At 37.7% G+C, this 24,308-nt stretch overlaps 1 protein-coding gene across 6 annotated transcripts in view; it reads left to right on the top strand.

The window, feature by feature from the left end:
* The window catches only part of PMS1 (PMS1 homolog 1, mismatch repair system component), a 101,277-nt gene that overhangs the window by 51,745 nt on the left and 25,224 nt on the right, over positions 1–24,308 (top strand). For all 6 annotated transcript variants that reach the window (XM_032755155.2, XM_032755157.2, XM_032755158.2 and 3 more), the window contains 2 exons: positions 14,640–14,756; positions 23,337–23,459. In XM_032755155.2, the coding sequence (XP_032611046.1) occupies positions 14,640–14,756; positions 23,337–23,459 (240 nt within the window). The remainder of the gene's footprint in view (positions 1–14,639; positions 14,757–23,336; positions 23,460–24,308) is intronic.

Here is a 24,308-nt window from a genome sequence, read left to right as displayed (position 1 = left end):
GTTTCTTGTCCCCTGGTGTCCTTGCTTCTCTACTTACCCTGCTTAAATTTTGTGATCCATCATTATCATCCTTCTCTTGGGCACTCTGTCAGTTCTCTTGGTCCTTTCTCACTTAATTATACTTGTTTGACTAACCAAATCCTGATTAAATCTATCTAGTCATCATTTTGGTATCTGAGCCAGTATGTAGGGGAAGAAAACACACACCCATGCTGAATAGTGCCTCTGTAAACTCATGAGCACTAATCTTCATGCTGCCAGACAGTCATACTCCTGTTTTTCCAGTTAGCAAACCAGAAGCCTTAGGATTATTCTTCGCTACTGATTCTGTCATACTCTGATTCCAGAGTAAATTCCGTAGGTCTACCTTTAAAATATATCTAGAATCTAATGACTTTTCACCATGTCTGTGACTACCACTGTGGTCCAAGCCACCATTATCTATCACCTGGATTTTTGTAATAGTATCCTAATGGACTCTCCCTGCTTACTTCGTACCCTCTTCAGTGTATTTTCAGCTCAGTGATTCTGTAAAAATGTGAGTCAGATCATATAACTCGTGTTTAATTAGTTCCCATCTCATTCAGAGTAAAATCAAAGCCTTTATAAGCAGACTATGAACTCTCTATCGGGGTCAGTATATTTTTTTCTGTATAGAGTCAGATGGTAAATATGTTAGGGTTTTTAGGGCCGTATAGTTTCTCTTACAGCTATTCAGCTCTGTTGTTGTAGTGTGAATGTAGCCATAGACAATAATACTTTATTTACAAAAACAGGAAGGCCATGGGCTGTAGTTTGCTGACCTCTGTAGATCTGATGCCCCTATTACCTCTGATTTCATTAATCTTTTTCCCTTTGCTCATTTTGCTTCAGTTGTTTCTGGAACCTGCGAGTCATGCTTCCAGCTCAGGACTGTCGCATTTGTAGTTTCTTTGCCTAGAACATTTTCCCTCAAGTAACTGGTTCAATCCTCATCTTTTAGGTCTTCACTTAAACTTTCTCCATGAGGCTTTCTTTAGCCTTCCTAAAATTGCAACCATTTCCCCATTCCCCCCTCCCCCCACTTTCCTGCTTTATTTTTCTTGAACTTATCAGTATCCAATATGCTGTATATTTTATTTATCTTGATTTATTCTCTCTCCTCCTCTAGAATATAATTTCCTTGAAGGGAAGGACTTTGGCTCTTTTTTCACTGTCGTATCCCTAGTGCTTACAGTAGTGCCTCAAGTGGGTGCTCAAAAAACATGTCAAATGAATGAGGGCTGACAACAGGATCAAGGGCTGAGAACAGGAGCACTCTCCATTATGCTGGTGGCACCAGCCCAACTGGACTGTAAGCGTAGGCCTTAAAGCACCTGAGATCCAGAAGCAGATGGTGTCAGTGTAGATTAAAGGTAACAACTGGACAGAGAGATAGCAAACAGCAAGTATTAGCTCTCATACTCTAGACACTTCCCACTCCTATTGGTTGGGAGACTTCTAGAAAGTCACCAAAAAGGGAGGGGTGAGCCTGGCCACTTGGTAGGTGGGTGTTATTCATTTAGTGGAGTAGGAACAACTCTGAACGTGATTTCATCTAGGACCCCCAGGTGGTTGGGTTATAGGAAAATTTTATTACAGCAGAATTTGGTTATGTGGATAAAATGGTCAAGATTATTCTAAGTAGAGAAATAGTTTAAACATAAAATACATAGGCAGGAGAGCACATTTAGAGGCAGTGAAGAAGTTTCTTTACATGAGTTGGTATTTAATATGAGAGAATAGAGGAAGATAAATCCAGCAATTTAAACTTTTTAAATGAGAAAATTGGAAGCCATTAAAAGCTTTTAAGTAGAGAATTGACATGATTCAGATGCTGCTACCTTTGAGAGTCAGTTTGGCAGTACTCTACAGGGAGGAGCTAGGGAGACCATAAACATTTAGGAAGCTGCTATAAATTGTAGGCTTTGAGGGCCTGAATTCAGACAAACACAAGCACAATGTGTCTATTTTCTTTCATAGCTATTATGAGGAAGAATCAATGGGACTAGCTGTGAGTAGAAAAGGACCAGAAAAGGTTTGAAGATAACTGATTTATTTAACTTATATGCCTAAGGAAATGATAATACCACATCCTTTTTTAAACCCTGAATGCACACATTTGAGTTTCTCCTATAATGTATTACCTTCATGAATTACACTGTCATAATTTTGATTTTACTCCCAAAAGAAGCTTATAGAAACAAAACTTTTAATGTGAAATTGTTACTGCATCAGTAGAGAGTTGTTAACTAGTCAATTCAGAGAGAAAAGCTAATCAACTCTAGGCTGGATAGTATTTATTTTAAAAAATTTTTTAATTTTTTTATTTTAATACAGAATCTTGCTCTGTTGCCCAGGCTAAGTGCAGTGGCATGATCTCAACTCACTGCAACCTCTGCCTTCCAGATTCAAGCAATTTCTGGCTAATTTTAGTATTTTTAGTAGAGATGGGGTTTCACCATGTTGGCCAGGCTGGTCTCGAACTCCTGACCGCAAATGATCCTCCTGCCTCAGCCTCCCAATGGATGTTATTTGTTACCCTTAAAACTTGTTGCTTGTTTTGAAAAAAGGCCCAGAAGTAGAATAAAGAACCATATTGTTGAGATGTTTGCCTGAACAAAGTAGGGCGTTTGGGACAGGAAATAACATTGGGTAGGTACCAGGGAGCTAGCTGATGGCAGTGTTATAAGCTCAGCATCTGTGCGTTTGGTCTTAATATGAAGGAGAATAACTTAAGAATCATGTAGAGGATGGAGTTGTAATGCAGAAGAGATGATTGGGATGGCTTCATTTTGAGTGAAAAACAATGTAATCTACAGGGTGTTCTATTAAATGAAAATAGAGAGTAAAGGCTGAAATCAAATACTACTGTGTTGTTACAAAGCAATAGCAGCTTGATTTGTGAGTAACCTTTTCTGTAAAGTGAAATATGTTAGAAATGAGCAGTTGCCTCAGGGTTCAAAGACTGAAGAACTTACCAGCAAGGCTGACCAGAAGGGTTTTCTTTTTTTTTTTTTTTTACTGAGGTGGAGTCTCACTCTGTCTCCCAGGCTGGAATGCAGTGGCACAATCTCGGCTCATTGCAACCTCCGCCTCCTGGGTTCAAGCGATTCTCCTGCCTCAGCCTCCCGGGTAGCTGGGACTACAGGCACGTGCCACCACGCCCAGCTAATTTTTTGTATTTTTAGTAGAGACAGGGTTTCACTGTATTAGCCAGGATGGTCTTGATCTCCTGACCATGTGAGCCACCACACCTGGTCACATTTTCTTTAAACAGTATTAAGTACAGATAATATAGAGGCAGAGAAGAGAACTTCAAATATTGTCGTATTTACCTAACTTTAGTGCTGTTTGAAAGGTAGGTGGTGAACTTTAGAAAGCCAGTTATTGAAATATTTGTTACTTAAATAATAGTCTCCTATTCCTAAATCATTTTATTATGTATTTTAAATAATAAAATACAAAAATGGATATACTGTGTTAAACAGCCCCTGAATATTATTACTAGTGTCAAGACCAACCATCTCCCTCTGCCAGCTTTGTTCTTGAAAACAGAATGTTACACATTTTAATGTGGTAAGTGGGCCAAGAGAGTTCTAAAAGGTACGATTTTAACATTCATCTCCGATGTCTAAAAACACACATTAGCTTCTTTTTCTTCTTACTTTTCGGTGTGAAATTTGAGTAAACTTACTGTTGATTTGCTTCTCGTAGAATAGTGTTGACCTTTTCTCGTAGTTGCAGTGACCTATATTTAAGTTAAAGCTTGAGCTGGCTAGTATAAGAAACAAAATTTGCTTTCCATTAGTTAGTTAAATATAGTTAATATAAGAAGTAAATTTATGGCCGGGCGCAGTGGCTCACGCCTGTAATCCCAGCACTTTGGGAGGCCGAGGCAGCTGGATCATGAGGTCAAGAGACCATCCTGGCCAACATGGTGAAACCCCGTCTCTACTAAAAATACAAAAATTAACTGGGCATGGCAGCACGCGCCTGTAGTACCAGCTACTTGGGAGGCTGAGGCAGGAGAATTGCTTGAACCTGGGAGGCAGAGATTGCAGTGAGCCGAGATCACGCCATTGCACTCCAGCCTAGCGACAGAGTGAGACTCCGTCTCAAAAAAAAAAAAAGAAGTAAATTCATTTTCATTTGGGTAATTAAATATTTCATATATACCAACTGATACTTTTTCATTAGGCTTTGCTTATAAACTTTAAATGTTATAATGATATGATTATTTTTAAAAACCTGAACCCCCCCTACTTCCCTGCTGGAAGAAACCATACGTGTAGCAGCACTATCTGGGAGACTTGTCTTGATGGATGAGAATAATTTCTAATTAATCTTTTTTTCGTTTATTTGTTATAGAAAGTGCTTTAGATCTTCAAGATTTTTACTTTTGAGGAAAAAATTATAGAACTTTCAGAGACCACCACAATCTTCCTTTCATCCTTAGGAAGAACTTACTTAACTATATATCAATAAAATAGACTCCGGAGCATAGTTTCAAGTTCTGACCTTACATATTGCCACTAACTGGCTTACATTACGTGTCTAGGCTTCAATTTCTTTGTCTCTTTAAAATGGAATAATAGTGCCTACCTTACGGAGTAAGGTTTTTAAATGAGAGAAAGCATTCACAGCACAGTGCCTGCTCCATAAGTACTCAGTAGAGGTTAATTGCTATTGTTATTGATAGGAATATTGTTAAAATCTGATTAGATTCAAAAAGGATTATTAGAGGAAGTGGCCTTAAGACTGGTTCTTCGGAAAGACTACGTGGGCAGAGGTATTCAAAGCAGGGAGATCAGCATGTGCGATGTCAGGGAGTCATCAGAGGTCAGAGAAAGCTTGTCTAATAAATGAGATGAGGCTACGAAGCTTGCTTGGAGCCAGATTCTGAAGGACCTTGTGTATCTTACATGGGAATGTGTACTTCTTGTTGAAGTGACCAAAAGGGAACTAAATGAGACATTTCAGTAGGAGACTAACAAAATAAGATCATTCTCATGGCAGTTGGAGGATGGACTAAATTATGTTTAATCGTTGTTAAGAATGTGGAAAATGATTCTGTTGTCTGGGAAGTTACACAAGGAATGGAGAAGAGGGTCTAGGGAAGAAAAATATTTCCAATGTAAATAAGATTTGATTACTAATTGGAAATAATTTTTCTTGTTTTTAAAGGCTGCAAAGAAATGAGTCTCAACAATATCCCTTTGAAAGTTATGCAAAGATTAACTTTATACCTTTACATTTTTATTAATGTTTTATTCTATTTCATTTTATTTTTAGAGACAGGGTCTCACTCTGTTGCCCAGGCTTGAGTGCAGAGGCATGATCATAGCTCACTTCAGCCTCAAACTCCTGGGCTCAAGTGCTCCTCCTACCTCAGCCTTCTGAGTAGCAAGGAACACAGGTGCATGCCACCATACCTGGCTAATTTTATTTTTTGTAGAGACAAGGTCTCACTGTGTTGTCTAGGCTGGTCTTGAACTGCCTCAGCCTCCCAAAGTGCTGGGATTACAGGCCTGAGCCAACATGCCCAGCTTATTATTTAATTTTTTAAAAAATCGTACCTTTACATGGTTGAAAACCCAAAAATGTATGAAAAGGTAGAATGAAAAAATTATCTTTATCTTTCATCTGCCTAGCTCCTATAAACCGCCCCTTCTGTAGGTAAAATGTCTATTAATTTCTTTGCAACCTTCAGGAAAAATAATTATGCATGTTCTCTTTCAAGAAAAGAATATAAAATTAAATAAGAGTAAAAGAGATTTTAGAACTCATTTGTACTGCATAAATTTTACCAAGACAATCATTTTTGAAAGTTTGAGACTGCTTAGCAATAATCAATTCATATTAATGTTTATTATGTCAGTAGAATGTGGTTTGTTCTTTTAACAATAGTATTGATACTGTGATGGAATAATCTGTAATTTTATACTGAATTCAAAACATTTAGCAGTGTCTTAGTGGTAAGCTGCTATAGCTCATATTGTTCCTGTGTCGCCAATGTGGGGAAAAAAACAACCTTTTTAATATTGTGTTTGTGCCTCTCTACTTTTTGGAGTCAGAGTCAGCGCAAGTACATACACAGGAGTAAATAATAATAGATAAAGATCTAGTTATAGTACTTGTAAGATCTTAGAAGTAAATTTATGGTACTTAAGAAATTTGGCTGGGTATGGTGGCTCACACCTGTAATCCCAGCACTTTGGGAGCCCAAGGTGGGAGGATCACTTGAGTCCAGGAGTTCAAGACCAGCCTAAGCAACATGGTGAAACCCTTTCTCTTCAAAACATACAAAAAAATTAGCTGGGCGTGGTAGTGTGCACCTGTAGTCCCAGCTAAATCGGGAGGCTGAGGCAGGAGAATCCTTGAGTCCAGGAGGCTGAGGCTGCTGTCAACTGTGATCACACCACTGTACTCTAGCCTGGGTGACAGAATAAGACCCTGTCTCAAAAAAAAAAAAAAAAAAAAAATTCATTGGTGCTGCTTCTTGTTTGGTGAAAAAAAAAAAAAAATCCAAATATGAGTTTAGTACATCTATGCCTACAATTTGCAAGAATTTTGTTTGCAGTCTAGGCCAATAATGTATCCTCTTTATTTAGAAGGAGTTGACTTTGCTCAAGCAGTTTTAGCATTGTACTATTCACTTAACTATGGATCATCTGTGTGCAGCCTACATTTCTCTTTATCACAAATTGCCTTGGCAAACAATTGAGGTTTACTAATTAAATATTGAGTATTCTCATCTAACTTCATTTTCTTCAAGTAGTGTATGTCAGTGAGGTAGGAATTAGGGGCAAGATATATTTGGCTAACTTCAAACCTAAGATGGTGTGCATGTAATAATATATTTTTGAGGTGTTTTTGCACTGTCATCATACTGACTAGAGTCAGATTCTTAGTTGGCACATCCAGGTGCTCCAACTTTGTGTGACCTAGATAGAAAACATATGGAGGTTTGTGTGTATTTTTAGCACGTTAAGCTTTCGGCCTAAGGGCAAGATTTACAAAAACCTTCAGTAAGTGAAAAGAAAATCTCTGTTTTTGAAAATAATATAGAATTGATGAAACGGTAGAGAAAGCAAAGTGAATACTGTATTCTGGATTCCCAGTATTCCCAGTTTTTATTCATCACATTTTATAGTTTAGTTTTTTAATGATGGGTCCTGTTTTGAAAATGAATCTTAGTTGCCCAATGAGAAGATTTTACTTGTTGGCAGACCACTATTATTTATTGCTAGCCCAAGTGTAACTAGTTTAGAAAATGCTCTTAAATTAGCCCCTCGATCTGATGCAATAAAAATTGCCTAGTGTGAAATAATGCTCCCAGACTCCTAGCGTGTTTACTTTAAAGTAAAATCACATTGCATAGTTCTCATGTTTCACAGCTTTTTCTAGGACCCATTTCCTGAAGTGATCTTTTTATGGTTGGGTATACTAAGTATTCAGCAGGTCAGGCAGTGAAATAGCATCCTTGCATTAATCAGCAGCTAAGATTTATATCTGTTTCTAAGGCATCTAATATAAACTAAAATAAACAAGATGTTTACATTAGTAATACCGCAGGCTTTTTAGCTATATTCAGTGCAGGAATTTTAAAACATTAGTTTTTTGAAATATTTCCTTGAATGCTTTATTTTAAAAATGTCAATGTCAGGGAGTTAGCATTCCTTTAAAGAGGTACACTTTTTGTGAATAAGTTTGGTGTTGTTTTTTTTTTTTTTTCTTTTTAGGGAGGGAGTCTCGCTCTGTCACCCAAGCTGGAGTGCAGGGTGAGCCACTCCCACCTCAGCCTCCTGAATAGCTGGGACTACAGGCATGTGCCACCATGCCCAGCTAATTTTTAAAATTTTTTTTATAGAAACAGGGTCACACTATGTTGCCCAGGCTGGTATTGAACTCCAGACCTCAAGTGATCCTCCCACCTTATCCTTGTGAATAAGTTTTTATGGTTCAGCTATTCTTTGTCATAAGGAACTTCTGATGTGGAAAGTGTGAAGCAGGGGACATTTCATTTCCTATAATTGCAGATTATTCAGAACCTTATCTACTTCCTTTTATTTTGAACATTGTTCCTTAAATTATTAGCTGTTGGCTGGCTTAAAACTAGAGCCATAATAGCAGAAGCCAGTAGTTTGCCTTTCCAGAGTGCATGTGCATGCAAAGATTACAGTCTGGCAGTTCTTCAAAAAACATGGAGCTACCATGTGACCCAGCAGTTCCACTCATAGGTCTGTACCCAAGAGAAATGAAAACATATGCCAACACAAAAACATGAACATGCATGTTTATGGCAGCATCAGTCATAATAGCCAAAATAGTAGAAACAACTCAAATGCCCATCAACTCATGGAAGGATAATTCAAATGTATTATCTACAATGGAATATTATTCAGCCATTTAAAAGGAATGAAGTATTGATATAAATAAACTTGAAAAGGTTATGCTAAGTGAAAGAATCCAGTCAAAGACCATATATTGTATGATTCCATTTATATGAAATATCCTAAGTGGGCAAATTTTATAGAGAGAGAAGACAGATTAGTGATTGCAAAGGGATAGGAGTCACTGGTGATGGATATAGGATTTCTTTTTGGACTGATAAAATTGTTCAAAGATTAAATCATGCTGTTGGTTGCACAGCTCTGTGAATAATCCAAAAACCATTGAATTATAAATTTAAAGTGGGTGAATTATAGAGCATATGAATTATACCTGAAACTGTTATGTTAAGAGGAAAGAAAAGCAAAGATTGGTTTGGATTTCCTTAGGTCAAGTAGTAGACAAAAAGTGTAATTTTAACAGGTATGGTGGTGTGACAACTAGCAGCCGTATCTTTAAAAACAAAGAGCTAGTTTTCAACTCTACTGGGGTTACTTTTCCCTAGGGAAAAAAAATGTGTTTATTTGCTCATTCCTTTATCCAGTAAGTATTTAGTGGGCCTTACTAGGTGTCTGGTACTGTTCTTGGTACCAGAGACTCAACACTCAACACTGAACAAGCTGAACTCATCATCTTCCTGCCACCAATCCTGCTCTTCTGAGTTTCTTATCTTGTTGAGTGTTACTACTACCATTCCAGTTTCCCAGGTCAGAAATCTGGGAGGCATTCTTGATTCTTCTCTTTTTATTCCCTCTGCACATGGAGTCAGTCATCAAGCCCATTTTGTACCCTTTAGTCTGTCCCTGTTTTCTTTTTTCCTTCTACCAGAGTGGTGGTTCTGTTGACACAGCCCAGTAATTCTCAGCTGCAGTGTATTAATACTAGTAAAGTACCAAAGTTTGCAAATGGTTTATCTTAAAAAAACAAACAAAAAAAAACCTAAGGGAATAATCCTGTCAATGTCAGTTTCACTGACTTGCATTCCACTGAACTTTTGCAAAAGGAAGAGAAAGCTGTAGTATGATAGCTAGTATACTAGGAATTAATTACTCATAGTCCTCAGGTCACCTACTGGAATATTTTTTGAATGTGAACTTTCAGTTTTGCATGTCTTTCATAAAAGTTAGGAGTCTCTGAGTTGGAGGAATACAATCACTTTTTTTTTTTTTTTTGAGACAGTCTCTCTCTCTGTTGCCCACATTGGAGTGCAGTAGTGCAATCTCAGCTCACTGCAACCTCTGTCTCCTGGGTTCAAGTGATTCTCCTGCCTTAGCCTCCCGAGTAGCTGGGATTATGGGTGCCCACCACCACGCTGGATAGTGTTTTTATTTTTAGTAGAGATGGGGTTTCACCATGCTGGCCAGCTGGTCTTGAACTCCTGACCTCAAGTGATCCACCCGCCTCGGCCTCCCAAAGTGCTGGGATTATAGGCGCGAGCCACCACACCTGGCCTTATGATCACATTTTATAAAAATCATATTGCTATAGTTTCAGTTCTCACTAAATCATTCTTGCCAAAGATCTTTTTCTAATATCTATCTCTGATCATGGTATTTTCCCAATTAGATTTATCCCGTGACTCTACACTGCACGTAAGAGAAACTATAAACCCCTTTGCACGATGTGCCAGGTCATTCATGATTTAGCCCCTATCTGTCTAGTTTCATCTCTAGCAAGGCATTCTCTCTATATGTTTATGATTTGGCATGTACTATTCTATTTGTCAGGAATGCACTTCCTGTGATTTGTCTTAGAGACAAACTCCTGTCAAGTCTGATTGCACTTGTGGCTTCTCTGTGCAACTGACTTAGGTTTCTTCTATGATGCTCCCACTGTGCTTTGTAATAGTGGTTTTTATAATGTATTATACTTATTTTAAGATTTTGATTTCTTTTTATATTTTTAGCTCCTTTAGAGCTAGGACCTTGTCCTTTTATCTTTATATTCCCAGATTTTAGTATGGAATCTGGAACAAAATTGATGCTCAATATGTATTTATTGAACAAACTCAAATTTAGTTACTTTAAAATTTTTAATTTAACCAAAGTATTTTGTGTTATGAGATGAAATTAAGGGATTAAAATATGCTTATGGTGACTCTACATCCCATTTCCTGGAGCAGTTCCAAATTTAAATAGTCTACTTCATTGGCTTTGAAATGTAATTAACAAAACATACCGTAATATTTTGTTTAGAAATGCAATATACACATTGAACCTATACCTTAAATTTAAAATCGTATATAATTTATTTTTATACTTTGATTTCATATACTTATTAAAAGAAAAACTTGAGATGAACTAAATTTAACAGTTTATTTGAGCAAAGAACAGTTCACAAATCAGGCAGCCTCCAGAACCAGAGTAATTTCATAGCAAGTCCAGGGCTGCTGCATGGTCAGATGTTATTTCTGGACAAAAAAAAATGAAAGTGATGGACAGAAAACCAAAGTGAGGTACAGAAACAGCTGGATTGGTTATAACTTAGTGTTTGCCTTATTTGAACACAGTTTGAACAGTTGGCTGCATGTGATTGGCCGAAACTTTGTGATTGGTACAAGAGTAGGTTACAGCCTGTTAGAAACATCCATTTAGGTTACATTTCACTATGTATGGAGAAACTTTTAGGCCAGATGTAAAATATACAAGGAGACAACTTTAGGCTAAACTTAATTTAACATACTTTATGTCTTTTTTCTTATACAGGTCACTTTGAAAGCAATAATAGTGAAAAGTTGAAATTTAGGATGGAGAAATACCTGAATTATTTTTTAGCTCTGCTGTTTTGCTGTGCATTATGATACTAATTATTGCATATCTATATGAAAATGAATGCAAATTTTTGAGGATTTATAAATCCTTAGTTATAAGGATCTGCATAATATGATTAAGGTTGTTACCAAGAACTATGTTCTCAAAAATATTCTGACTTTAGGATGCTAGGATAGTAGCTTTCAATCTTTTTGGACTTTACTATTCTGATGTGCTTTTTTTGATTTGAGAACCCCAGTGTACTCCTTGCCCTCCTTCTAAAAGCAGATTATTTATCTGAATAGGATAAAAATAATTTTTTTTTGCCTTCACTGGTACCCTGAATTGGAGATTACATAGGGTATCACAAGGCCATGGGGGATAATCATACATGAAAAATGCATTTGTCAGTCAGACCCTTTATTTTTTGAGAATTCCCAATTAGAGTCTGGAGTTGGTTCTAAATTGTTGTTGTCATTGACTAGACAGGATAAATATTGGCAAAGTAAAAGGAGTGAATGTTTAGAGCCGAAAAGATTGAGTATGGATCTTGGTTCCATGACCTACTATTTTTGTTTCTTTGGGTGTAACAATTTCTTTGAGTTTCAGTTTCGTCATCTGTAAAATGAGATAATAATACCTACCTGAAATGGTTGTGAAAATAAGCAGTAGTTTGTAGAACAGTAGTACCTAACAAAGAATAAGGTTTTCATAAATTGCAGCTTTTATCTGATTGGTATCAATACAACTCTAGGAATAGGTAAAAGATCTTCCTGTTACACTAAATATTGAGTTGTCTTATTGAGTAGTTGTTACACTATCTCTGCTTTCCTAAGCAGGTTGCTGTTTGAGACTCTGAAAACAAAGTGGTTTGCAGATGGCACAGATCAACAAGCAGAGTCATTGATTATTGTCACCTTGTTCAGGAGAGTGCATTCCTTCATTTCTATGCCTGATGTGCCAATTAGAGAACATGAGTCTGTTTCATGTTCTCACCTTTCATCTTATTATACGTAATATCATTACCACTACTTCCTGCCTACATAGATTCCTGGTTATGGTTAAGGAGTTCCTTTGGCCAGAATCCTTTGGTCCAGTCTCCTCTCTCTTTCTCTGTTATAGACTTCTGCTTCTTTTAGATTGTAGGAAAACAAGACTCTCCCAAGAGTGTGCTGACATCATTGGTTTTCAAATGGTTAAACAATGCAACTTCACACATGTAGAATGGGAAGCAGAATTTTATTACTCAGTTTCATTAGCTTGGTTCACTGAAACCTTTTTTTCGGTGAACCAAGTTAATGAAACTGAGTAATAAAATTCTGCTATTTTATACCTCCTCCATAATCATCAAATATTTAAATCACTATTATTTTGCTTTCAACAAAAGACCTCCTTTCTGCATTTTAGATCAAAGGGGAACTTTCTCAGCCTCCAGCCACTGAGTCTCCAAACCTACTTGCTAGTGTACCCATTCTTCCCCTTCAGTTTCCTGGTCAAATGTGTTCTATTCCTGCCTCATTATTTCCCTGTCTGCTTGCATTTCCCAGCCAGACTTTCTGAAACACTTGTTTCAGAAAAGTTCTTTTTTTTATATTCTCCCCATAGTCACTATCCAAATTGGTTCCGTTTACTTCTCTAGAACTGTTCTCACACTCTTGATTGCCGTTTAGCCAGCCATGTCTGTTCCTACCATACTCGCTCAACACTGGAAACATATGATGACTACTTTCTTCAAAAACGTCCTTATTCTGTGTACCACAGTTTGCTGCTGCTCTTTCTGCCTCTGTGACCACTCCTTTTAGGTTCCTCTTCTCCCTCTGTCTGCCTCTTTAATGCTGATATTGATGTTTTCTCCCAAGCCCTTTGCACAGTTTCCTTGAGACTTAGGAATTGCTAAGTGAATTTGTTGAATTCTACCTGTACTGATGATTTCTCAAGAGATTTGACTGTAATTGGACCTTGTTTAACTGAAGAAATTGCAGTATGTCAAATCTGATTATGTACTTCACAGCCAAACCTTGGTCTAGTCTCTCTGGACCATGATTCTCTTAAAATCTACCCCATGTTGACCTAAAAGGAAGAAGCTGAGGCAGAATTAATATTGAGTTTATTTGAACCAGTGTTGAGGACAGCTGCCTCAGACACACTTCCAAACTACCTTGGGGAGTGCTCTATTAGGCTTCCGTTATAAGCAGGTTTTTAAAAGCAAAAAGGGAGACGAAGAGTGAGTTGATAGAGTTGTTTGTCAGGAATTTTGATTAGTAATTAGCTATACATCACTGAGCTATAGGGCATGGGTTATGGTGTCTGGTGTGTGGCATTGTTAGGTCAGTGGCTACTTGTGGCAATAACAAGCAGTTTTCAATAAATACTTAGCTCAAGGGGGGAAATTACTATCATTTTAATGCCTCTCTGGGCCTGATAATTTAAAAGGGCTCACATTTTTCAGATACAAAGTATTTTATATATATATATGTATATATATACATACGTGTGTGTGTGTGTGTGTGTGTGTGTGTGTATGTATATATATTTTCTTTTTCTTATTTTTTAAGACAGAGTCACGCTCTGTCACCCTGACTGGAGTGCAGTGGCGTGATCTCGCCTCACTGTAACCTCCACCTCCCCAGTTCAAATGATTCTCCTGCCTCAGCCTCCCCAGTAGCTGGGATTATAGGGGCATGCCACCACACCCAGCTAATTTTTTGTATTTTTAGTAGAGACAGGGTTTCACCATATTGGCCAGGCTGGTCTCAAATTCCTGAACTCAAGTGATCCGCCTGCCTCAGCCTCCCACAGTGCTAGGATTACAGGTGTGAGTCACTGCAACCAACTTATTGTTTCTCTCTCATCTCCAACACACTTGCAGTGAAAAAATCCAGCCTCATTATTCAGCTTTTATGTTTATAGATTCAGTTAACATTTTGTGAATTCTCTATTTCAAAGGCACAAAGGTAATTTTAAATTATGGTTTAATTAAGAATGCATTTTCCAAAATTTTTATACCTGTTTGTTTATATAAATCCTATAACATAGCCAATCATCCTCAGTAAAATAGTAATACCTTACTCGAAGCAGCAGTTTGTTTTTAAATATACATGGAAGTCTATAGTTTGAATGTGTGGATTAGAGGTGGAGAGAGAATCAATATTTAATGAAACCGTTTTATGCCAGGCACAGGCATATGTGCTTGTCTACATACGGATTTTTATCTTCTAGCAACTCTGAGAAATCTTGTAAAGAGGAGAAAATCAAGGTAAAGGGAAGTTAAATAGATTGTACACTGCAACGTATACAGCTTCTAAAATTCAGAACCAGAGTTTCTTCTGTCAGATCTCATAGCTCATGAATCTTTTCTAAGTGATGCTGAAATTTTAAGCTGAGGATGAATGTCAAATACAGGAATAAAATACTGACTTCTTGAGTTTAGTAAATCTAAATTGTATTAAAAGTTATCTGTATCATTTTTGTCCCTAGGCAGTTATTTGGCAGAAAAGCAGAGTATCAGATCACAAGATGGCTCTCATGTCAGTTCTGGGGACTGCTGTTATGAACAATATGGAATCCTTTCAGTACCACTCCGAAGAATCTCAGGTATACTGCAAAAATGTTCTAAATTCTGATTTACTAATGAAGCTGTTCACATATTTCCCTTTGGGGGAGTTACAGTGGCAAGAGGTTAGTCTTTTAACATTTTAATCAAATATGTGTGTAAGGTAAAAGAGAAAATACAGAGCTTATGTTAAACCTCTTTCCCCAGCCCTACTTCCCTTTTTATCTTTTCTGTTTGTTGCTTACATTGATTTTCAAGAAAATTATGTTCAATTTAGAATCTTTTCTGTTTACATTCTACTATAAAAGAAAAATAGTTGGCTGGGCATGGTGACTCACGCCTGTAATTCCAGCACTTTGGAAGTCCGGGGTGGGCGGATCACCTGAGGTCAGGACTTCAAGACCAGCCTGGCCAACATGGTGAAACCCTGTCTCAACTAAAAATACAAAAATTAGCCAGGTGTGGTGGCACATGCCTGTAATCCCAGCTACTTGGGAGGCTAAGGCAGGATAATCACTTGAACCCAGGAGGCAGAGGTTGGAGTGAGCCGAGATTGCGCCATTCCACTCCAGCCTGGGTGACAGAGTGAGATTCCATCTCAAAAAAAAAAAAAAAAAAAAAACCGTTTTTCCCCCACTTTCCCATTCCAAATATGTAGTTAAACTTTCTCTTGATCTATCAGTTTAGATAGTATTTTTTTACTCCCTAATACTGGATGACGTTCTTAACTCAAACTTTTCTTCTTACTCCTTCCTCTTTCAATCATATCAGCAATAGTTTTATCTTATCAAGTTTAATTATATATATATGTATATGTGTGTGTGTATATATATATATATATATATATATATGTAATTTTTTTCTTCTTTTTTTTTTTTTTTAGACAGAGTCTCACTCTGTCACCCAGACTGGAGTGCAATGGTGCAATCTCAGCTCACTCCAACCTCTGCCTCCTGGGTTCAAGTAATTCTCATGCCTCAGCCTCCCTAGTAGCTAGAATTACAGGGGTATGCCACCACACCCAGCTAATTTTTGTATTTTTAGTGGAGATAGCATTTCACTATGTTGCCCAGGCTGGTCTCGATCCTCTGACCTCAGGTGATCTGCCTGCCTCGACCTCCCAAAGTGCTGGGATTATAGGTGTGAGCCACCACACCCAGCCTCATATTTTCTTAGGTAGCCATTTTTTTCTTCTATCTTTTGTCTGAAGATTGATTCTAAAAGTTGAAAACTTGTATGGACTATAAAACAATGTTCATTAAAAGCCCAGTATAGTAGTAGGATTACATTTTACCTCTAAAGATCCAGTGTTATATCTCTTATGCCATACAAATGAGAATATTCCTAGAGCCCTGATTAAATGGAGTCTCTGTTCTTGTACTCCCATCAGTTGCTCAAAATTTATCATGTTTTTCTTTACTTAATAAATGGACTATCTTACGTAGTTTTTTGCTTTTTCTGGGATTTTCAAAAGTTTTTTTTTAATGAAAATGTTTTCTTCATCATGTTAGCAATAGAATCCAACTCTTTTAGTCATCCTAGCTGTAGTTGGTAATCCATTTCATTACATCTTTTTGAAGTCATTGTTCTTAGACCCCACTTAATTCTTATTTGGATCATATTTTAGACCTTCTGCACAACTCTCATCTTCAGATATCTTTTTATAGGAATGATGGTTGGTTCCATTATTACTGGTATGTCATGCCTTCCTCTTTCTTGGCACTCATACTCATTTTTCTTTTTTTTTTTTTTCTTTTTGAGATGGAGTATTGCTTTATCACCCAGGCTGAAGTGCAGTAGCGCACTCTTTGCACACTGCAACTTCCGCCTCCAAGGTTCAAACGATTCTCCTGCCTCAGCCTCCTGAGTAGCTGGGACTACAGCCACAACACCCGGCTAATTTTTGTATTTTTAATAGAGATGGGGTCTTACCATGTTGGCCAGGCTGGTCTCAAACTCCTGACCTCAAGTGATCTGCCCACCCCGGCCTCCCAAAGTGCTAGGATTACAGGCGTGAGCCACTGTGTCCGGCCCCATACTCATTTTTCTGAGGCATATCTTTAAGTAATTTCCACAGAAGGAGGGGACATGAGAGGTAATTTTTCATGTCTGTGGCTGGGCGGGGTGGGTCACACCTGTCCCAACACTTTGGGAGGCTGAGGCAGTTGAGGCCAGAAGCTTAAGACCAGCCTGGGCAACATAGTAAGACCCTGTCTCTAAAAATAAAAATACAAAAATTGGCCCGGTGTGGTGGCTCACACCTGTAATCCCAGCACTTTGGGAAGCCAAGGTGGGTGGATCATCTGAGGTCAGGAGTTTGAGACCAGCCTGGCCAACATGGCGAAACCCCATCTCTACTAAAAATACAGAAATTAGCCGGGTATGGTGGCAGGTGCCTGTAATCCCAGCTACTTGGGAGGCTGAGGCAGGAGAATCACTTGAACCCAGGAGGCAGATGTTGCAGTGAGCCCAGATCTTGCCACTGCACTCCAGCCTGGGCAACAGGGCAAGACTCCATCTCAAAAAAAAAAAAACTAGTCAAGCATGGTAGTACATGCCTGTAGTCCCAGCTACTTGGGAGGCTGAGGTGGGAGGATCCCTTGAGCCCAAAAGTTAAAGGTTACAGTGAGCTATGATCATGCCACTGCACTCCAGCCTCGGCCAGAAAGAGACCCTGTCTCAAAACAAACAAATTTAAAAAATAAGTCCAAATTTTCATGCCTGAGAATGAGTTCATCTTGCACTTTCTCTTGTTGATAGTCTGGCAGACATAGACTTTTAGATTGAAATTAATTTTTGAGGTCTTGAGTATTTTTTTTACTATCCATTTTTGCTAATGGGAAACAATGCATTCCTCTTCTTTTTTTTTCTTTTTTTTTTTTTCCGAGACAGACTCTTGCTCTGTCACCCAGGCTGGAGTGCAGTGGCGCAATCTCGGCTCACTGAAACCTCTGCCTCCCGGGTTCAAGTGATTCTCCTACCTCAGCCTCCTGAGTAGCTGGGATTGCAGGTGCGTGCCACCACATCCAACTAATTTTTGTATTTTTAGTAGAGATGGGATTTTACCATGTTGATCAGGCTGGTCTTGAACTCCTGACCTCGTGATCTGCCCGCCTCGGCCCCCCAAAGTGCCTATTTCTTTTTTTCCAGATGATATGTTTTCTTCTATTTGAAAGTTCTTAGGATCTGTCCTTTATCCTTACAAGGATGTGTCTAAGTGTGTGTCTTTTATTATTTGTTTATTGTGCTGAGCATTCGATGTGGATCTTTTGAATCTGAAGGCTCATTTCTTTCTCAGCCCCAGATTATATACTTCCATCCATTATCACTTTGATAATTTCTATTTTTTATGAACCTCCCTATTGTTATTAAGACCTCCTGTTAATTTTCTCCTATTGTTTTTTCTCAGGTTTCCCATCTTTAATTTTTTCCATAAGTTTTGAAAGATCTGGTTTTTAATCCTTCCATTGAATGTTTTTTTTTATTTTAAAAGTTATGTTTAATTTCCAAGAGTATTTTTTATTGCTTTTTCATACTTACTGTTTTATGGATACAAAACTTGGGTCTCTCTAAAGATAATTGTTTTTGTTTTTAAATTGTGTGTTCCTTTAATAATTTCTGTTTATTAGGAGGCCAGTTTTGTTTTACTTGTCAGGTCCTTTTCCTCCAGTCCTCTAATTCTCTTGTCTTTCTTCATGAATAAGAAATCTAATTGGGAACAGGGTGTTTGTGGCTGGGCTTATTGACTGTCAGGTTCCACTTGAGTGTTGAGTAATTAAGGTCCTAATTCTGTTCCTGGAGTTGTGCTAAGCAGTTGGCTTCTTTTCTTCTCTTCCATTTTTTTTCATAATTTGTTGAAACCTCTTCTGCTACTCTGTCCCTTCCCATTCTCTTTGTAGTATTGAGTTCTTAATTATTGCTTATCATTTTATCAAAATCTTGGATGGAAGCTTGTACTCAGGTAATGCTTGGGATTTTCTTTGCCGGGGGACAATTCAGGCCAACCTTAGTGGCCAGCTACAGTGTTGGCCATGATGTGACATGGGTCCTATTTTTCAGAGCTCCCTAAAGAGTTGTTTTCTAGTTTTGACACACTACAGTGCTACTTCAAACTGATTACGGTCACTGACTTGGGATGGCAAGGGTGCTGTCTAAATTCTGCTAGATTCCTCGTAGCTTCGTGGTACTTTGTTGCCTATAGTGGTAACCCAGGCAGCTTATGGCAGGAGATCTAGACTTGATACCTTTACCATCATGCCCTGGATATTCTAGCTATCATAATTTAGTCTGAAGACTAGCAGTGTTGGCATCACCTGGAAGCTTATTGAAAATAAAGAATCCTGGGCTTCATCCTAGATCGACTGAATCAGAATCTGCATTTTAACAAGGTCCCCAGGTGCACATTCAAGTGTGAAAAGCACTGATCTAGACTTTGGTCAGCTATGATTTCATGAGTGAATGAGACTATCGCATGAATCAGTCCTGTACTTGGAAATCTTTTCCTCCCATCTGTTTTGAGATGTGTTGCTAGATCTGTGCTTGTCCATTGAATTTTTATTTTCAATGGGCAAGCACAGATAGAATTGCATAAAGACTCCTAGTAATCCATCATAGATATGAGAATTTTTGCTGCACCTCTATGTGGTTATTTTTACATGGTGGATTGAGGGAATTTGGGAAGCATGTGTTCGTGTTCCAGTTCCATGGGCTGTCAGAATGATAAACTTTTGAGTGTCTCTGGTGGGAGTGATCATCTAACCAAATCCCTCTTCTGTTATTGCACTGTGTGTCTAAGGTGTTGTATTTATGTTGCCACCAGCTACCCATTATCACTCCATTCTTTCTGGGCTTGTATGGTTGAAGGAGACTGGTCCTATATCACAGTTTCTTTGAGCCGTTTCTCCATCTCTGGCCAAAAGCAATCTGAAGTTGTTTTCCACTGCTAGTTAGTGGTTGTCCTCACCTCACTTCTGTACCCATTATATACCTTTAAGTTGTGCAACTTGGCCACCAAGGCCTCTTGACTAGTCTGGGATGACAGTGCCGTTGGCCATTGGGAATCTTGGATGTGGAGAATCTTTATATATCTCTTCCCATAATGTGAGGGTACTTTTTTTTTTTCCATCTACAGGAACCCCACATGGGAAGAACTAATTATTGGTGGTGATCTCAACAGGGCCACTGCTCTGGTGGCTTTTGTGAGGCATTTCCCATTGTGACTTTGTGGGCTTGATGGAGCTCCTGAAGTTATCCTTTTTGATATCTGTCTTCTCTTTGACATTTCCATCTCTGCATTACTTTATGCTAAGTTCTAAATAAATTCCTCATCATTGCCTGATTTTAATTCCCAAAACTATATATTTTGTTTCTAGGATTTACAATTTATTTGTTTTCATGTTCTTCCAAACTTGATTTATAGCTACCAATTCTAATTTCTTTACCTTTTTTTAAGTGTATGCTACTTTTTTAAAAAGCATGTTACATATACTAATAATTTCAAAGTCCTTTTCATATTGCTCTATCATTTCTACTTTCTTGAGACAAAATTATCTAATTCTCTGATATTTTATATGCTTTGAAAATTTAATTTCAAAATCATCTTGAATGCAGGTTTATTGTTTTTGTTGCTTTGTTTTTGCTTTCCCCAACTTCCACTGCCGGCCCCAATTCAACACCAGGTATCATATTAGTAATTCATGCCTCATCCTGCCAAGCTTTTACAGGCCCCTTTTCTTAGCCAGTTTGGCTTAGCCTTGTTCTTGGTTTGGAGTTGTCTCTGTTCTTTCTTGTGACTCTGGCAAGCAGCTCCAGACAGTGGCCACAGTATTTTCAAACTGTGATTTTTTTTTTTTTTTTTTGGAGAAGAGGTGCTATATGAGCCCCCTTTTTTAAATGGAAAGACTGATTTCAATCCCCTGTCTTGAATGGGGTGTTTTCAGTCCTTATTTCTGTACCAGAATTTAATTTCCAGCTGACACATCTTGTTTCTGATCCTAGACCACATAGGACATTTGACTTTAGCTGTCACTCCCTGTTAAATGTTTTGCAATCATAACATCTTTAACTACTTTTATGTGGGTGGCCTTTTGAAAATTTGTATTTTATCTATCACTGTTATATATTTGCAGTTGGAATGGCGGAGAAGGGGATTTCACATGAACTTGTTTCACTGTCCTGACCAAAAGTACTTAAATTACTACTGTAAAAATGTAACTTCATGATGTTGTGGAGGTTGACTGAAAGAGGAAAAGGATTAGTGTTAGGAGACCAGCCAGGGTTACATCAATATAATCAGGGTTAAGAAGAGGAGATGGGTTTGACAGACTGGGTAGCTGGCAGAGCCCTTATCATAGTAAAGGAGTATAGGAGGAGCTAGCAGGATAGAAGTAGGATGAAATATTTTACCAAGTTTTGAATGTGGTGAGATTGAGAATATTTTTGTGACAGCCAGTTGAAGATGGTAAACACTGGGGAGTGAAAGAAATAGAAGCTATACAGCTATATCTTAGCATCACTGGTGTATGGGTAGTTGTTGAAACTATAGGTGTGAATGAAATTAGGAAGAGTAACTAGAGAGCAGGAAAAAGGGGCCTCATAATGGAACTTGGGGACCATCATCATTTATACGGGGTAAGGAAAAGGAGAGAAACCAGCAAACCAGAATGAAGAGGAGGCATCAGAGAGGAAGCAGAAAGACCAAAGGAGAAGGATGAAACAGATTCATTCAGTGAGACACTTCCCAGATGAGAGAATTGTGAGGGTGTTGGGCCATAGGGAGTCAAATAAGAGGTCTGCGTAGTGTCCCTTGGAGTTGGTTATTGAAGTGGAAGCCTGCTTATACGGGATTAGAGATGAAGGGAAGAGAAGGGCGGACCATAGTTGAGAAGCAATTAGGGAAGAGAGGTATTTGTATTTTGCCTTCAATTTTTGTTATGCTTTTTAGGAAATTGAGGAATACACTTGGGTACAGAATTTTCTAAAGTCTTGTCTAATTTTCAATTTTGTTGCACTGATTTGGTGTCTCAAGTTATTTTTCCATGAACTGGCTTGATCTTCACTTTTTACAGCATTTTATGAGACTCTACTGTTTTATTTTGCTTTGCCATATAAGTTAAACATAGTTTGTTCTTAAGATTATCCTAAACCATTTTTAAAGCTCAGTATCTAGAATAGTAATTATTAAGTGGCCAACCAAGATGGTGTGAAAGGAAATCACTAGCAATATTACATATTTCTTCTTCATTTTATTCTTTATTCTTATCCTCTCAGCGCAGACTTTTTTTAAAGTCACAAACCCAATAAGTCTTTCAGAGGCTAAACAGGCTCTCCCTGATGCCCAGCAGGTGCTTTAAAAAGGATCTCATGTTACCTGGTAAATTATACAACCATTTTTAAATGCTGTGAAGTTTTGCAGTTAATTAAGTAGTATCATTTTATAATGGATTATACAGATTAATTTATTTTTTCAAATTGGCACAATTTGGCATTGTGACAATAATGCACTTAGTGTTCTAAAACTGGTAATGCATCTCCTTAAACACTTATTTCCAAGGGCAGGGATAGCCATAGACATAGGTGGCAGCTTACAGGCTATGTTAATAAGGAGCCCCACGGTTCCTGCTTCACTAAAAATAGTACCCCCGGTGACTTGCTTGTTTTTCTCAACCTAAGCTAAAATTTTACTATGAGTGTTCCTTGACAGATTAATAACACATCTAGTTCTAATTGTTTCTGATAAGAGATTTTAAGTCTATATTTTAAATAACTTAACAAAAATCACATAGCTAGTGGTAGAACTGGGATTCAAACCTTGTCAATCTGCCTGTGTCTTACATTCTTAACAGTATAGTATGTTGTCTTTAGCTGTGTTCATTAACTAAAGATAAAAGTGGGAGCATGTTCTCTGCTTCCTATCCCTTCAATATCTTTCTCTTCTCTGGTATTCTTTTCTAGTATCCTTCTTCATTTTCTCTTTCCTCTTTATACATTTGTAAAGTAGAGAAAGATAGCATATAAATAATCAGTAAATTTTTTATAGAAGAGTTTTCTAAACAAAAATGAAGCTAACGTACAATAGTGCAATCAGTATTTAGCCCTGAGGAAGTTAATACAGAGTAAAAGAGGTTTTTTTTAACTCAGAAATGAAAACCCAGTAAGATTGGCTTTATATAGCATACTCAGAATGAAGATAGAAACAGCAACTTCTTTATAGGAAAAGATGGTTAAAGAGAAAAGGACAAACAGCCAGAGAAAAGTCACAATGTGAGGAAAGAAACTTTTAAAAGACAGAAAAAAGGTTGAGTAGAGAGTGAATGCTGTATGTCCTATGACAGTTAAATATCTGAAAGTATAACCATTCATGAAGATTTTATAAATGTCAATTTTTCCTTAGAGTTGCAAAAAAAAAAAAAAAAAAAAGAGGCAGACAGCACCAGTGTAGCATGCTTTACTATTTTATTTAAAGTTAATACTTGAGACATGGTTATCAGGAAGTATATGGCTTTTTAGACCTTAAGATGAAAATCTGTTTTTTAATTTTTTTATACCTTTCAAAGTGTTGTATATAGCCAGACCCGTGGAACTACATTGTTGACATTGCATATTCTGTAATTATTATATAGATTTATCTCAGTGGATTTCTTCCAAAGTGTGATGCAGACCACTCTTTCACTAGTCTTTCAACACCAGAAAGAAGTTTCATCTTCATAAACAGTCGACCAGTACATCAAAAAGATATCTTAAAGGTAGTATGCTTTAGAAAAAAAAAATATTTGAATTGGAAATTTGTCACATTGTAACAAGGACTACTTCCAAGAATTTGCACTAAAATAAAGAAAAAGAAATACAATGTCATTTATTAAGCATTATGCATGATAGAAAGACATATGATGTCTCTCTTATTCTTCATGGCAATTCTGGACTGCATTATCATCCCCATTTATAGTGAGGAAACAAATGTTCAATGTTTCTCTTAGGCCACATAGCCAGGAAATTAAAGTTAGAGAGTTAGTAGTTTTTTGTTTTTGTTTTTGTTCTTTTGAGACGGAGTTTCGCTCTCCAGGCTGGATTGCAATGGCATGTCCCGTGATCTTGGCTCACTGCAACCTCCGCCTCCTGGGTTTGAGCAGTTCTCCTGCCTCAGCCTCACAAGTAGCTGGTATTACAGGCACCTGCCACTATGCCCAGCTAATTTTTTTTGTAGTTTTAGTAGAGATGGGGTTTCACCATTTGGCCAGGCTGGTCTCGAACTCCTGTCCTCAAGTGATCCGCCCACTTCGGCCTCCCAAAGTGCTGTGATTACAAGCCAGAGCCACCGTGCTAGAGTTTTGATTTGAATCCTAAACCTTCAGAACTTCCATGACATTGTGATTTTTAATTATTAAGCCAGTTTTATTGCATGTTTGTACTTGTTATGGATGCTTGTGCTTCATTTAGGTTCAAGGCCTCCAAAGGAGTATTACTACTTAGATAATGCTTTCTTTTTTTTTTTTTTTTTTTTTTTTTTGAGATGCAGCCTTGCTCTTTTGCCCATGCTGGAGTGCAGTAGCATGATTTCGGCTCAATGCAACCTCCATCTCCCAGGTTCAAGCAAT

This window comes from Hylobates moloch, unplaced genomic scaffold, assembly GCF_009828535.3.
Source record: "Hylobates moloch isolate HMO894 unplaced genomic scaffold, HMol_V3 SCAFFOLD_1, whole genome shotgun sequence".
In the NCBI taxonomy this organism is placed as follows: domain Eukaryota; kingdom Metazoa; phylum Chordata; class Mammalia; order Primates; family Hylobatidae; genus Hylobates; species Hylobates moloch.
Note: the sequence above shows the minus strand (reverse complement) of the source record. Positions and strands in the feature narration are given on the sequence as shown.